This window comes from Microcebus murinus, chromosome X, assembly GCF_040939455.1.
Source record: "Microcebus murinus isolate Inina chromosome X, M.murinus_Inina_mat1.0, whole genome shotgun sequence".
Classification (NCBI taxonomy): Eukaryota; Metazoa; Chordata; class Mammalia; order Primates; family Cheirogaleidae; genus Microcebus; species Microcebus murinus.
Window position 1 is genome coordinate 44,926,225 of NC_134136.1, and position 17,850 is coordinate 44,944,074.

A 17,850-nucleotide genomic window follows, 5' to 3' on the forward strand; every position below is an offset into this window, starting at 1 on the left:
AAAGAGGCCCCAGCAACTGGAAAGTATCTGGGAGATGGTCGAGGTTGAAAAGAATGAAGAAGAGACCCCACAAAGTTCCATCCCAAGGAATTTTTGCTCAACAATAAATAATTTTATTGCTCAACAATAAAAGGGAACATACTATTGCTATACACAAAAAAGTGAATGGATCTCAAAGGTATTAGACTAAGTAAAAAAAAAAAAAGCCAGTCTCAAAGGCTTACAAACTTTATGATGCCATTTATATAATATTTTCAAAAAACCAAAAATACAGTGCCAGAAAACAGATCAGTAGTTTCCAGGCTTTTAGGATGGTGGTAGATGTGACCACCTGGGGGTAAGAGGAAGTATACTGAAGTCATGAAATGGCTCTGTATCATAATTGTGGCAATTAAATGAAACCATATATTTGCTAAAACTCATAAAAGTATACCCTAATAAAAAATCACTTTTACTGTATATTAGTTTACAAAATAAAAAATAAAATGATAGCAAAAGACACACAAAGTTAAAGCTAATTAAAATAAAGCTACCATGACAGTAATATCAGACAAAATAGATTTCAGAGCAAAGAATATTACCAGGGATAAAGTGTGTCATTTCATGATAAAGGTCAATTTACCAAGAGAACATAAAATCTTTATATGTTTATGTGTCTAATAGCAGAGTTTCAAAAGACATGAATCAAACTCTGAGGGAACTACAAAAAAAAATAACCAAATTTACAATTATAGTTGGAGATTTCAACACCATTCTCTCAAGAATTGATTTTAAAAGTGACAGAAAGCAGTAACAATACAGAAGACTTAACACTATCAACCAACTTGACTTACTTGACATTTATAGACTATTTCACCAAATGACAGTTATATGCAAATTATTTTCAGGCACACAAAAAACATTTACCAAGATAGACCATATTCTGGATCACAAAAATATTCTTAAAATTTGTAAAGGATTCAAGTCATACAAAGTATGTTTCCTGACCACAGATGAATTAAATTAGAAATAAAAACCAAAAATGTCTGTGAAAAATCCCCAAATATTTGGAAACTAAATAGCATACCTCTAAATAACCCATGAAGAAATCAAATGAGAAACTAGAAAATATTTTGAACTAAATAAAAATATAATATGTCGAAAATTGTGGGATGTAGCTAAACTGTACTTATGGGAAAATATCAGTCAATGACTATATTAGAAAAGAAGAAATATCTTTTATGAACGATTTCAGTTTCCTCCTTAGGAAATTAGAAATAGAAGAGCAAATCCATCCCAAATTAAGCAGGAGAATAATGGAAATAATAAAGATCATAGTAAAAATCAATGAAAGAGAAAACAGAAAAATAGAGAAAAAGCAGTAAAACCAAAAGCTATTTCTTGGAGAAAATCCACAAATCTAATAAAACTCTAGCTATGTTGATTGGGGGGGGGGGAGAGAAAATACAAATTACCAACACTAGGATTGATAGAGGTGATAATAAGGAAATATGAACAACTATATACTAATAAATTTGACATACAAATTCTGTGAAAGACACAAGCTATTATATTAAAGTTTACTCTAGAAGAAACAAATAACCTGCATAGTTACATGTCTACTATAAAATGTATTTAAATTTAAAATTCATCCCCCAAAGAAAACGTTAAGCCATGATGGTTTCACTGGTGAAATCTACCAAACATTAAAAAAAAAAACCACCAGTACTCCACAAATACATCCAGAATATTAGGAGATGGAAACATGGAATTTGTCCCAATTTATGATACATGGACAGCATTATCCTAATACCAAAGGCAGACAAAAGTAATCAAATAAAGGTAAGATCAAAGTCCATTAGGAATACAGATGTAAAAATTCTCAACAGAATTTTAACAAATCATAATTTCCAATATATAAAAAGGATAATACATAATGACTAAGCAGAGTTCATACCTCCAATGCAAAGTTGCTTTAGCAATAAAAAAAATCAATTGATATAATCTACCATATTAACACACTAAAAGAAAAATGATAAAATAATCTTAATAGCTGTAAAAAAGGGCATTTGACAAAATCCATCATCCATTCCTGATTTAAAAAATAAACAAACTCATAGCAAACTCAGGATAGAAGGTAACTTCCTCAAACCTACAGCTAACATCATACTTAATATTGTGAAAGATTGAATGCTTTTCCTCCTAACATCAAGAACAAAGCAAGAATGTACACTCTCATCACTTCTCTTACCCAGTCAATAAGGTAAGAAAAAGAAATAAAAGGCATCAGACAGCAAAGGAGGAAGTAAAGCTATCTTTATTTATATACAAAATAATCATCTCTGTAGAAAATCCTATAGAATCTACAAAAAAGCTCTAGAACTAATAAGTCAGTTTACAAAGCTTGCAAGATACAAGATCAATAATCAATAACAAACTGTATTGCTACATACTATCAGCAATCAGGAATTGAAATTACACATTATACTATATTTGAAACTCAAATTGGTATATGCTAGTCTTCTGTATCACTTCAACACATGCTAAATAATCAAAAATACTCAACTGAGAGAGCAGATTAAGAACACACTAATGTGACCTAAAAAGGGAAAGTGGTAGACACTCTTCCAACTTTTATCCTAAAGATGCACACTCAACTGGAAGTATAAGAATAATTTATTGTATCCTAATCTGAGTGCCCCAAGAGCTATGCCCAATAAAAACTGTAGACTCATTTCCCTATATTCTCACTGTCATTCATGAACTGAAAAGAAATAAAAAGTGTCATTTTTATAAAAACTTCAAAAATGTAGATTATTTCTCTTATTTTATAAAATGTAACTTGTCCTAATCATTATGCCTCTGTTTCTTATGTTAACAATATATTTTTAATTTGTTTATTTTATGATCATAGTTTAGAAGTAGAGAAATAGAGTTTAGAAGAAATAGAAGTAGAGAAATAGAAGTTTAGAAATAGAGTATAGTTCATCAACATTACATGATCAGCAACCCCAAACATTTCACTTAGGATAAACATTCCATGAAGTTAACCCAGTGGAAGGCAATACACATTAATTTGTATAGGATCTTGGGATAACCAATTTCTTTAACATTCTATCAGCTGGATAATAACTTCAGGCTGCAAAATGATATCTTACATTGACTTTAGAACTAAAAATGAACAGAGAAAATAAGGAACTCTAATGGAGAAAAACATAAGAAAAACAGTTTGATAGGCACCAATCTTAAAGTGAGAAGATGCAAATTAGGAGCCTATGTAGGGGCATTTTCAAGCTTTATAGGTTTAGGTAAGCATAGCCAATAATCAGGAAATGATTTGTTTCCACCTATATAAGTATTCTACAACTAATATACACTGCCACCAGCTGAAGCATGATAACCTAGCAATGGCATCCTTGTCCTAACAGGGATGCTTCTAACTGGCAGTTAACATTTTGCCCCCATTTTTGTTTTTTGGGTTTTTTTTTTTCTGGAGGCCAGGAGCAGGGCTGGCAGGCAAGAAGATATTCTGCATAATTCTGCTATTACTATCAATAATAAAATCATTACTATATCATTCATTCCAAATTATCTTTAGCTTTTGCTAATTCATGTTTTTACAGTTATAGTTAATGAACACAATATTTATGGAAATATTTTTTAAAATAATATAGTTTAGAGTAAGATTAGAAGAAATACAAACATATAGTCAGAAAACCTGGGTTTAAGTCCTAGTATTTGCTACTTACTGGCTATATGAACTGGCTATGTCCTCTTAACCTCCCTGAGTTTCAGTGTTCTCATCTAAAATATGGAGATAAAAATTCTTGCCTTTTCTACCTAATAGCATTTCTTCAAGTATCAATGAGACAAGTATATATGAAAGTGATTTATAATCTGCCATCCAAATTCATTTATTCCACAAACAATATCAATAAGAACTGTAAGAGGCATTGAGTGCTTCCTCTATACCAGGTACTAGGCTAAGCTCTTTATATGTATTATATCTTTTCTTAATTTAATTTTTAAATTATAATTGACACATAATAATTGTGCATATTTTAGGATATAATGTGATGTTTCAATACATGAATACATAGTATAATGATCAAATAAGGATAATTACCATATCCATTACTTTAAACACTTACTATTTTTTTACCATGGCAACATTCAAAATCTCTTCTTGCTTTCCTTAAATATACACTACATTGTTATTTGCTATAGTCACCCTACTGGGTAATGGAACACCAAAACTTATTCTTTCTGTACTCATTGACCAATCTTTCCTGGTCCCCTTCACCCTCTCCAGCATTTGGTAACAACTATTTTATTCCCTAATTCTATGAGATCAACTTTTTTAGATTCTAAATATGAGTGAGATTATGCAGTGTTTGTCTTTCTGTACCTGGCTTATTTCACTTAACATAATGTCCTCAATGTTCATCCATGCTGCCACAAATGACAACATTTCATTCTGTTTTATGGCTAAATATTCCATTGTATATACTGTATGTTGTAGTGTGTGTGTGTGTGTGTGTGTGTGTGTGTGTGTGTCTCACATTTTTTTTATCCATTCATCTGTAGATGAGCATTTAGGTTGATTTCATATCTTGGCTATTGTGAATAGTGCTGCAATAAACATGGATTACTGATTTAATTTCTTTTTGATATATACCCAATAATGAGATTGCTGAATCATATTGTGGTTTTATTTGTAATTTTTTTTAAGAAACCTTCATACTGTTTTCCATAATGGCTATACTAATTTGTATTTCCACCAACAGTATTTGAGAATTCCCCTTTCTATATATCCTCACCAGCATTTGTTGTTTTTTCTTTTTGATAATAGGCATTCTAGTCAGCGTGAGATGGCATCACATTGTGGTTTTGATTTGCATTTTTCTGATGATTAGGGATATTGAGTATCTTTTCATATATTTGTTGGTCATTTGTATGTCATCTTTTGAGAAATGTCTGTTTAAGTCATTTGCCCACTTTTTAATCAGATTATTTGGCTTTTTGCTATTGAGTTGAGTTTCTTATACATTCTGGATAGTAACTCTTTGTTAGATGCATTGGTTTGCAAATACTTTCTCTGCTTCTATAGGTTGTCTCATCACTTCAAAATGCAAAACATTTTAGCTAGCCAAACAATCTTGAGCAAAGAGAACAAAGTTGATTGGAGGCATCACACTACCTGGCTTCAAAATATATTACAAAGCTATAGTAAACAAAACAGTCTGGTACTGGCAGACACATGGACCAGACACATGGACCAATGGAACAGAATAGAGAATCCAGAAATAAATCTATGCATTTATAGTCAACTGATTTTTTATAAAGGTGCCAACAACACACATTGGGGAAAGGATAGTCTCTTCAATAAATGGTGCTAGAAAAACTAGATATCCACATGCAGAAAAAGAAACTAGACCTCTATCTCTCACCATACACAAAATCAACTCTAAGTGAATGAAAAACTTAAATCTAAAACCCAAAACTATGACACTACTAGAAGAAAATATAGGAGAAATGCTTCATGAAATTGCACTGGGCAAGCATGTTTTGAGTAAAACCTCAAAAGCACAGGCAACAAAAGCAAAAATAAACAAATGGGCTTATATCAAATTAAACAGCTTCTTCACAACACATATATTATCTCTTTTAATGATAAGTATGATGCTAATAATGCAAAAATGGACATTTATTAAGCATCACCATGTGCCATGGCACTAGATCAGAGGCATACAGAAACAATAATTTATTAATAGATCCTAGATCATGGAGCAGTTCACTGATAGGCCATATTAATGAGGGCTAAAATGTCTAAGTAGAAGAAGCTACTAACTCTACTTGGGTCAAGAAAGGTTTTACAAAAGGAGTACCATTTAAGGTAGGTCATTATGAATGAATAGGGATTTACCAGACAGAACAAGTAAAGTAAGTGCATTCCAGCAAGAGAGAGGTAATGGGTAAAAAACACTGACATGTGAACAAATGATATATGTTTAGGAAATAGTGAAAAATTCAAAGCCTTCCAGGCATTTTCCTTGACTCTCTGTCCTATTAACTCTGCTAAAGCAATGCAGAAGGAAAGACTGTATGGCTGAATAGATAAAAAAAAATAGAGATTGGCAAGGCAGTTATGGCAGAACAAGAAGGGACCATAAAACTGAAGATACTCAAAGCAAATACTTGCAAATCATATATTAGATAAGGTATTTCTATCTAGAACATATATCAGAACTCTTACTATTGAGTAGTAAAAAGAGAAATAACCCAACTGAAAAATGGGCAAAGGATCTGAATAGACATTTCTACAACATACAAATAACCATAAGTACAAATAAAGAGATATTCAGCCACCATGGAAATGCAAATCAAAACCATGAGATACCATTTCACACCTAGTAGGATATCTATAATCAAAAAGACAGATAATAAGTGCTGGTGAGACTATAGAGAAATTGGAATCCTCATATACTGCCAGTGTAAATATAAAATGGTACAGCCACTTTGAAAAACACTCTGGCAGTTCTTCAAAAGATTAAACATAGAATTACCATAGAAATCAGTAATTCCACTTCTAGGTATACACCAAAGAGAAATTAAAACATGTCCACACAGTTACTTGTATAAAAATATTCATAGCAGCATTATTCATAACAGCCAAAATGTGTGTGGGGGGGAACCTAATGGCCATTGATGGAAGAATATATATTAAAAAAATGTGGTCTATCCATATAATAGAATATTATTTGGCCACAGAAATGAAGAAAGCATGTTGCATGCTACAACAAGGATGAACCTTAAAAACATGGTAAATAAACCAGTCACAAAGGAGCACATATTTTATGATTCCATTTATATAATGCTCAGAATAGACAGGCCTATAGAGACAGAGAATACCTAGGGTTGAGGAAGGGATTAAGGGCAGGAGTGAATGTTAACAGATACAGGCTTCTTTTTGAGGTGATGATAATGTTCTACAGTTGACTGCAGTGATAGTTGTACAACCCTGTGAATATACTAAAAACCATTGACTTGTATACTTTAAATGGATGAATTATATGGCATCTGAACTATATCTAAATAAAGCTGTTATTTAAAAAACTGAAGATGCTATGAAGGGTATGATTTAATGAATGACCATAGAATGCAGTGGTAATAGAAAGATGCTGACAACCTGGAATAACACAGAGAAGTCAAAGAATGGAAGGTTTCCATGAGAAGTAACCAAAGAGGTAGTGGTAGTCAAGGATTGAGGGAAATGAAATAATCCTTGATTTTACCAATCACTGCTTATGCTAACCCTGGTTAATCTTCCTTACTTGAGTAAAAGTAGTTTACACTGCTAACTCTACCATGGATTCCCCTGGAATTCATTCAAAGTTCTAGGAATGTAAGCCTATCAGGTAGCAAGTGTCTTTCTAGGCACTTTGACAGCCTAGTTTGCTAAAGTTTATTTAATGGAGATGACTAATCTACTCAAGCCAACCAGATAGATAGCATATCTGGTGCACCCACCGCTTCTGATCAGCTCCATTTCCTCTGATACCTTCTCTGTTTTTTTTTTTTTTTAACATCACAAAGGTAATTATTCCTCCATCGAGAATTCTCCCTGGTTAGTTTTTGTCTTTGTTTTTTTAACTAATAAACTTTTTTTAGAGCAGTTTTAGGTTGACAGCAAAACTGAGCAGAAAATGCAGAGAGTAACCATATACATCCTGTCCCTACATATCCACTATTGACATCCCACACCACAAAATCCACGGTGGGTTTTAGCTTATATTACCTGTAACACCACAGAACTGTGGGTATTGCTGGTGAAGATGCGTGTAGTTCCCGCCTTGGAAGACTGCAAATGGGATGAGAGGCCCATTTCGCTGCTTCCAAGGGACAATTTCATGTGTTGGTCTTCCTCTTCCACGAGAGATCTGAATTTAAAAAAAAAATAAAAAAGAAATGGAAATTAAAACTTGTATAATTCACAATAATGATATTAATTAGAAAAATAAATAATATTGCCAATCATCTGATTATGGAATACACTCAATTTTGTTTCACTGTATTTTAGACTCAGACCATTCTCTATCATAGAAAAAATAAATATTTGTAAATGCTCTCCAAGGTCAGAAAATATAAATGAGAACTGAGAAATCAATTTAGAAGTTGGTTCAAAACTTTTAAGGGTCTTTTAGGGCTACAGTAATTGCTTTTGGTATTTTACTGTTTGGGTAGCAATGCCATCAAATTGCATTATCCACAAGTTAAAATTAATTTTGAACACCTAATTTTAGAAAGATAAAAAATAATAGTTACCATTTATTAAATAGTCCCTATATATCAGGTACTTGCCAAGAACTTTACACACATGAGCTCCTTTAATCCTTAAAGTAATCCAATGCAATAGCTACTATTATTATTTCCTTTTTATTAAGGTAGGGATAACAAATAAATAAGTGTTAAAAATCACTCACCTAGGTTCACAATGTTATTAAAGTGGTTGGGCCACGGTTTAAATCTAGGTCTAGTTTGATTCCAACTCCAAAGCCCCCATTAATAAAAGTCAAAGATTAACTGTGATATATTAGTACATTACTTCCTGTTCTGTTATTAGTAATAATAACCTCTATTCAACCCAACTGAACACAATTTTACATATGAAATAATTTCTTTTTCTAGCAGTATCTCTCACTTATCACTTTGGCATTGCTTAGCTAAATAGCTACAGTCTAGTGACATTTACATCTTTTCAAAGACATGAATACTGGAAAAAATAAACACAAGCTATCCCCATATGTGTTGCAAAATTAATTTTTTCAGGGGCCATAAGAAAAGGTTGGAGAACCTGTAATCAGTAGGTCACTGGTTGCATGGAGAATATGACAACATATTTCATAGTTAAAAGGCCTCAGTTAGGTTACACTAAAAATGGGCCATCATGGAACAACCTTTCATTATCCCGTAGAAGAGGCCTTGTGCTTCTCCATGTGTATACATTGCTAAAATCATCTCTGGATCACCTGCCTAAGAGCCCATGGCTCTGAATTGGTTCGTGCATTTATGACATAGACATAGACTGCTAAAATAGACATTAGAAAAAAGGAGGAGAATGGATTTTCAAGTGCTAGAATTCTTTGTTTTTCTTATTTATCTGTAACTTCCTAAATTTTGAATTATTTGCTTTTGTAACTGAGCTATCCAATATCATAAACATTTTACCCTTTTTCCTATCTTACCCATAACCTAAGTTGATCAGTTTTAACAAGAAAAAAAGTTTTAAGATTATACAATACTTATTTATTTTTTAATTTCGGCATATGATGGGGGTATTGGGCAGGGGGGGCGGGGGGTGGGTATATATATACAATACTTTAAATAAAGATCCAGCTTTGAATTCTGACACCAACCAAATGGTTTTAAATCCTGCAATAATTAGCAAAATTCTAGCCTTAAGGGTGACATCAATTCTTCTTAATGATATTAGAGCCATAGTATAAGCAAAAATGCATTAATAATGTATAACCATGTTTTATTCAACTCTCGTGGAAATTTAATAAAGAAGAGAATAATTTAAATAAGATTTTAACAAGCATAAAAGAAAATAGATATAGCTTTCCACTAGAGTTTCAGAAATAGCTTTAAAAGAATTAAATTATATATATGAAATATAGCGCACACACACCCCTTTAAAAAACTTTTGCGGAAATTTAAAATTACAGAATCAATTGGAAAAGTCAGAAATAGATTGACAGTGATTGGTATCTCTAACCAGAAAAATTCTATTCATCCAGCATTATTTTAATTGGATAATTAAACAGACTGTTTTATTAGTTTTTGTATCCCCTGCATAGAGTCTGGCATGAGAGTCTTAATATATGTCCTCTGAATGAATAAAGAATCTCATTTCTGTGGATCATTACAAAGGCATTTCTTTATCATTCAGTGCTTAAATGACCATCAATTATCATTTTTATAAAACCACAGATGTAAAAAGGGACACAGACAAAACTGAAACCACATTGCCACTATGACATATCCTGGAAATAGCCTTTTTGAATAAACTACAGACAATTTGTTTACTTGTCATTTGTCTCTTGCTCTTAAAATTGAAAAGCGGAATGTGAAAATGCAGCCCTTTCTTGGCAATATAATATGGCTGCCTTTATAATTAATTACTTCAAAAGCTGAAGAAGCCTTCACTAAAATGATCTTCTTCAGGACTCTTTATCAGTATATTTTGACTTTTTAACATTCAAAACACTCCCTACTATTTGTGCTGTGGTAACAGTACATGCCATGTCAACCTTCTTAGCAGATTCAATATTCCCTTCTATCTCCTTTCCATTAAGTTTATTGACTGGATGTGAAGAGCATTGTTTTTTAACATTGCAAGGCGGTGACACCTCTCTGCAAACCCCAAGCCATGATTATATCAAATTATGCTTTAAAGTAATAATTGTTGAGTAATTCCAAGAACAAATAACATTTTAAGAATCTTATCTTTTCCCACATTCTATAGTTAAAAGCAATATACATACCAGTGTTTCTCAATGGGGATAGGGGAAGCAGGAAGCATTTTGCCAGTCTCCCCATCCCTACCTCTGGCAATGTCTGGAAACATTTTTCATTGTCGCAAGTAAGGTGGGAGGAGGCAATCACTGTCATTTCTTGGGATGCTACTAACCATCTTTCAATACACAAGACAGTCAGTTCCCCATGTCGAAGATGTTCTCAGGCAAAAATGTCAAGAGTACCAAACTTGAGAAACCCTAATACAGAGGGATTGACCTTCTCATGAAAATTTTTCTAAAGCAATTTTATGTTTCAAATAATTTTCGAGTCTTAGGATTGACCCCATGAGGTAATGCTAGCAGTATGAAATGCAGTAGGATTATTAATTACCACAAACTCTTCCAAGGCTACCTAACAGAATACCTTTGCTCTCCTCAGGCCCATCAATTTGAAAAATCAAGTGTTTACAGTAGATATTAATAAGTAGATAATAGCTTTGAAGTTTATAAGACAATTATACAGCAAAGCTTTTGTTTTATATTAGCTCACGTAAGAATATTAATTTCTTAATTTTGCTTAAAACAGTTGTTTTTTGGATTCACTTTTACACGCTAAACTAAAATCTGATAAATCCAGTCCAAATATTCCCATTTCATCAACACTATAAAGTTATTCATGGGAGAGACTATGTTCACCAATTTGCTTTCTAAAATTTAAATCTCTCTTTTTCTTACAACATTATAGCCTGCATATTGTTGCCATGCCACTCCCGCCTACCCCGTCACCACTGGATACATCTTATTTTTGAAACAATGACCAACCACAGAGTACAAAAGCAATCTTTCACAAAGTATGCATGAATCAGTCAACTGTGCTTGCTTAACAAAAACAATTAGTTTTTTGATGAGCATTAGGTTAAAGATAGAGGCACTATCTGATCATTTTACTAAAAGCTTTGCAAACATGGTCAAATTGAACATACACAGATGATGCAATTTATTTGCACTGCTGCTTAAAGACAAGGAGAAAAAGTCTAAGTAATTGTCATATGTTAACAAAATGCTGCCAACGATGTAATTTTGCATCTAAACTTCCACATTTTAAAAAGTACCCAAGGGAAACGTGTGTAAATGATATGAACACAAAATTCACAAAGATCGAAGTACAAATGGTTCACAGATAGAAAAATGTTCAACTTCATCAGTGTTCAAGAATATGCAAATTAAAACAAAGATTCTATCTTTAAACCTATAAAATTATCAAAGAGTAGAGTAGAAGATACAGTCTCAGAATTGTTAGTTCAAACATATATTAAATCCCTACTGACTGCATAGAACTGTTCATCCAAATGAATTTTTAAAGGAAATTTAAAAATCACTAAGTGAACAAATCCTTTTTTTATAGTGAGCATCATGACAATGAAGGATTGTATATTTGTCTATGTTCTGGTAGGCGGGCCACAGCAAGAGTGTTCTGCCAAGCTGATTCAAATATGTTTTCTCTAATGAATAGTTCTGTAGAGGTTTAGTTTGGTAGAGGTTCTATAGAGAACCATATATTCTTAGAAGTCACTATAGCAAATGTGTTTGCTGTTATGCTACATGGGGAAGATGGGGAAGGAAAGAATATCTCTTAATTGCATCATTTGGCTCTAAAGCCACAAATAACATTTCAACAGTCTTCAGTCACCATACCTAAATACCCCCCCAAACCCACTGAAACCAGTACTTTAGTGTTTACAAAGTTAGGTATCATCTTGATAAGTTATCAAATGCATATTTCAATTTCTTGGTTTCTATTATTGCAATACCAATTCATGCTATACAGAAAGTCAGCTGAGGTCAAATTTCATTGTCAAGAAAAAGGTAACATTTTAGTGTTTCTTAAAATTATTAGGATGAAAACACAATGAAACACTTGACTTTTCTTGGTAGAGAAGTTAAGCATGCCAACTCATACACTGGCACATTAACATCTGGCTAGCACCAAATGAAAAGCAGCACATTGATATTGCCAGGAATAAAAGATCGTTCTCTATACATTCTCTGTATTGTTTGTAATTTCTGAGAATAAAAAAGATGAAATGAATCAGAGAAAAGCTAGAAAGGTAAACGTATATGAACAACACCTCTAGCTTTTCTCTACTAAGTTCCCATTTAGTTTCAGAGCACTTCCTTTTGCTTACCAACATTTCATTACAAAAAGGTTAAATCTGGCAATGTTTTCTAATAACTCAATTTCACTGTAACAAAGAATGAGAGTCTCTTGAGTTATTGTCAAAGTATTATACAAATATTTCAAGTACCAAGATTAACAATATTATCTTAATCAAAGTTAGCACCAATGGGTTGACATACAAGAACAACAATAATAGCAAAACAAAACAAATACAAGAAAGCCATGAATCATTTGATAATATAACAAAACAAGTTGGTTAATCAAGGCACTGACTAATGCTTTCCACCACCCATCCCCCAGGAAAATAAATACATATTTCTCACACTCACAATTTAAAAAGAAAATCAAGAAAAAGATTTTCTTCAAAGAAGTACTCCCCCTCCATTTGTTTTTCTGCTCTGAAACAGAGAAGTGTCTGCTAGCAGCAGCATTTGCTAAATGAAACATTTCTTGTGATAAAGTTGCATAGCAGGTGGAAGAGAAATTTCACCACCTGTTCTCATACTCATTTGAATTTGAGTGCTAAATCTGTCAAGGTATTTCCTTCCACTCTTGAGAAATAAATTAAAAACTTAAGACAGTAGAAGTCATTTCCCATTGGTTTTCAGATACATTCAAAATATGCATATTGCATTGAATTCTAAAGATATTAATAGATTTTCTACTACTCTCTTTTTCCACACTTCTCAAACAAAAACTGAATGGTATCATCCACGTTTGAGTGTACAGACATGTGCACGTGTGCACACTCAACTCTTCCATTACAAAAAAGAAGGAAAATGTTTTGAAAAATTCAGAAACAAAATTTCCAACTCATGAAGTTAATGTCTATAATGTAAAAAATGGCACTTTTATGGATGGAATGAAAAAAACTTAAAATTCAAATATCGAAAGATTTGTCCCCCAACTAAAATTTCATTTACAATATCATTACACAAGGAAATTATAAATATCATAGCAATATCTCTTAATAAGGCATAAATTAATTGTTGTTCAAGAAACTGTGGAGAATGTATCTCCTCAATGAGGTGTTTGCCTGAAAGGAATCAAGAAAGATAAAGCTTTGGTTAGTTATTTGTAGTTTTTGTAATGACATAAATATAAGTAAATTATTGTCTGCTTGAAATGATTTCACTAATGGAAATTTTTAGTTATAGAAGAGATTTTATAAAATAGCTTCCATCTTTCCAAGGCTTTCTTTTGTGCTGAGGTCATACAAGTCCACAAAAGAGAGAAAAATCAAGGTGATAGGGCCATACTGTAAAATGATTTTCCTAAGAAGCTATTACACATATCTTATATGCATATGTCTGTCACATTTAAAATAGAATTACATTAATAAATAGCTGATGTCTGTTTTAACATAGAAATAAGATCATTTACCCAGCACCTGCTGTGTACTAGGCATTGTGCCAGGCACATTCTAGTATCCTACTTAATCCTCAAAACAATCCCATCTTAAAGACAGGGAACTGAAGCTCAGAGAGTTTAAGGCCTCACCATGAGTCTGATAACTATGATTTGAACCCACATCTGAATTCAGACCCCACATTGTTCCCATTTATACCAAGGCTGAAAAAGTAAAAATAGTAGACAATAGAGGCCATAAAACAAACTGCATTTCAATGCTTAGTTTATAAATACAAGGAGGATACATTCTGTTATAGATAAGTAATTTTCTGGTTTAATTAATTCAATCTAAAAATTACCCACTTTACCACTCTATTTCCATAAAAACAATACCAATGCTAAAAATTCTTCATGCCATTCTCCCAACACATATGGGGTAGGAAGGTAACATGTCTGAGAATATAACTCAGATCAAATTTAGGGAGAATTATACATCACTCATATCAACATTTAAAAGAACAGATTCTGAATTCCAATGCCAACCATCGTAATCACAGATATAGCACTATGACACAGATGAGGGAATTGGGCTAGACAAATGGAATGACAAATGATACTCCACTACATAAATATAACAGGATGAAAGTTAATTAGCCAAACCAAAAAGTATTTGTACTGAATATCCCAATCCTATCCTTGAAAAACTTTAAAATTAATGTTTGCTTCCTATGCTTATCATATTTCAAGATTTTAGTCCCCCTCTATCTTTTAAAATCCATATACCAATTAAAATACATCACATCTCATGCATCTTGAATGAAAATGTTCTCTATTTAGGAAACTTTGTTTATATATTATTTCTCATTCTTCATATTTCTTATAATAATTTCTTTAAAATAAGATAGGTAGATAGGTAAATAGATAAGTAGATGGATGGATGGATGGATGGATGGATGGATGGATGGATGGATGGATGGATGGTAGATAGATAGGGTATGTAAGAATTCATTATATTTCCTGAAGTAGAAATAAAAGAATGAATTATTAATGAAATAATTAAAACATAATTAGAAAAAGGAAAGAATTTCTAAATGTTGATTCCATACCTATCACACAAAAAAAGCAAAGTCAAAGCTCCCTTGCCTTTAAGAAGCCACATATAGTGACAGAGTGTACACATGGTGGTAGTGGTGATAGGGAGATGGTAATGTGTAGAAATGGGCCGGGAGAAACAGTATGTGTTCCCATCACTGTCAATAGTCCCCTTCTCAGTGCACAGAGGAAATAGCTACAATCCTCTGGCCAAGCATAAGCCCTCTGGAAGGATACTTTATCCTACTGCCAACACCAGGCCTGCCCATTAAGAAGTCTCCATACCTGTGGCAGTGAGCTTGCCTTCGCCTTCTTCAATCCGCAAATGAAGAAACTGCAATGGGAGCTCCAACCCCTTCAATGCCCAGGTTAACGTTCTTTAAAGGAGCTTTGCTTCCAGAGGATTTGTTAACTGAGGTGTCATTTTATTCTCATTATCTGTAGCTCACCAACTTTGAAATGATGGTTGTGCTATGGTGTATTTAAATCAAAAAGCGTGTATGAAAGAATTGGGTTTCACCTGCCTAAAATTTCAGTTTATTAAATATTCAGACATCCAAGTTATCCAATTTTAGAGTTTGTTATAAAGGCAGATTCCACGAACTAAGAACTAATTAGAAATCACTGAGACAAATCTATTTGGGAACAGAAGAATCATTAATCAAATGGTGAAAATCCTATCCTTTTCTGAATTTCCCAGTTATATTCAACTTCACAAAGTCAATAATTCATGACCAGGTCTTATGGGATGTTTATTTCTCTTTTAAAAATGAGACATGAAAAAATCAAATAGTAAGACTTACAAAGTAATAACCATTGCATTCCATGTTTTAAGAAATATAATTGGCAGCCCTAAGAATCCCACTGACTATGTATTCAATGCCTGTAAAAAATATAGCAAATCTCAGCCTTGATTTTGCAATCACCTAAATCCATCTCTAATTATTTAAATGAATGTAGAAAAATTTCAGTACCAAATCAATCATATGTTTTTAATATGACAGCCAGTATTTTTAAGATAGGGAAAGATAATACCAAAAAAAGCACAGAAGGCAGGCTCTCAATTCTTAGGGTAGTTCTCTCAAGCTCATCTCAGATATGGAGTGTTTTAGAGGCAAAGAGTCTAATTTAAGTATTATTTCTCATAATAAAATTATTTTCCCTTTTCTGCATATCTGCCTCACCATGAAGCATTTTTTCCCACAAAGCTTTGTTATAAGACTTTAAGTTATCCTTCTTGTGCTATGATTCCCATAAAGAAACATATCCATTGCTGCCCTTAAGTTCTCAGTTTGTTAGGAGATGCAAATAGTCTTTACTGTCACTTATAGTCCATTCACATAGCTATAAATTCAATTACCATATTCCAAGAGTATAAATGTAGTCTTTAACTGCAGAAATGGTTCCCAATTTTTCTCCTAAAATGCCATCAGAATTCAAGATTTTACTACACTCCTAGAAAACTATTTTAACTAAGATCACTTTCTATACCACAAAACAATTTAATAATCTAGCCACAGACAACTCTGCTAATGTGAATAACAAAAATTGCTCTGCGAGAACACTTTTCTTAAGTGTTTGTCCATGGCATAATAACTCTAAGGAAGGAGTCATTAGAGGAAAGTATTTCTGTACCATGACTATATATTTGATTGCCTAAAATATTACAAATCTTTAATAAAATTTGTAATGTTTTCCTGGAAGACAAACTGGTGATTTGGTGGGGCAAAGGTACAAATTATAAATCATTGAGGAGTTTGCCTCTTTGGGGGTAAAGTGTTTCTTTTTAGGAATATCATGGCCTCTGGCTTAAAGAGGATTCTGTGTTCTTGGGTAGAGCTGACATGGTAGAGGCAGACCATATCATTTTGATAAAGTGACACAATAGGCATCAAGCATTCAAATTTTCCAGTCATTTAAATAAGAGTTTTAAAAAGAAGATAATTGGAGCATTTTCAGATTGTGTGTACATCATGTGTTTTGTAGAAGTGATCTATAAATTTTAAAGTAGTAATGAAGTACTATAATATCTTAATCTGAAATAAATGAAAAGAGAGAAACATTTCTTTTTTTCCTTCTATACAGTCATTTAAATCAGAATTTCACACTCCACATTATAATTTTTGATTCTCAAAATGTGAGCAAGAAGCAGACACCAGGAGAGAACAGTTACCAGGTAGGTGAGAGTCGCAGAGCATCAAAGTATTATGTTTACCCAGCTAGTTGGAAAATGCTACTCTAAATGCTACTACCCTCACTCACCCTACCCCATGAGCTATTTCTTGAAGCAATAGTCATTTTTAAATCTTCAAAATCCAATCTTTTCATAGGTCAAAAAATACTCTCAATAGAAATGAATTTGACTACATATTTCTTAGTGCCCATTTCTGGAAGCTTGGTCAGTCAGAAATTTCAGGAATCTCTAATGTATACTGATGTCATACATTCAAGAGAGACATAGGCCGGGCGCGGTGGCTCAGGCCTGTAATCCTAGCTCTCTGGGAGGCCAAGGCGGGCGGATTGCTCAAGGTCAGGAGTTCAAAACCAGCCTGAGCAAGAGGGAGACCCTGTCTCTACTATAAATAGAAAGAAATTAATTGGCCAACTGATATATATATAAAAAATTAGCCGGGCATGGTGGCGCATGCCTGTAGTCCCAGCTACTCGGGAAGCTGAGGCAGAAGGATCCATCAAGCCCAGGAGTTTGAGGTTGCTGTGAGCTAGGCTGAC

At 33.0% G+C, this 17,850-nt stretch overlaps 1 protein-coding gene across 5 annotated transcripts in view; it reads right to left on the reverse strand.

Annotated features, from left to right (window-relative positions):
- KLHL13 (kelch like family member 13) overlaps positions 1-17,850 on the reverse strand; it is a 184,427-nt gene that overhangs the window by 26,453 nt on the left and 140,124 nt on the right. For all 5 annotated transcript variants that reach the window (XM_012791028.2, XM_012791022.2, XM_012791023.2 and 2 more), the window contains one exon: positions 7,778-7,919. In XM_012791028.2, the coding sequence (XP_012646482.1) occupies positions 7,778-7,919 (142 nt within the window). The remainder of the gene's footprint in view (positions 1-7,777; positions 7,920-17,850) is intronic.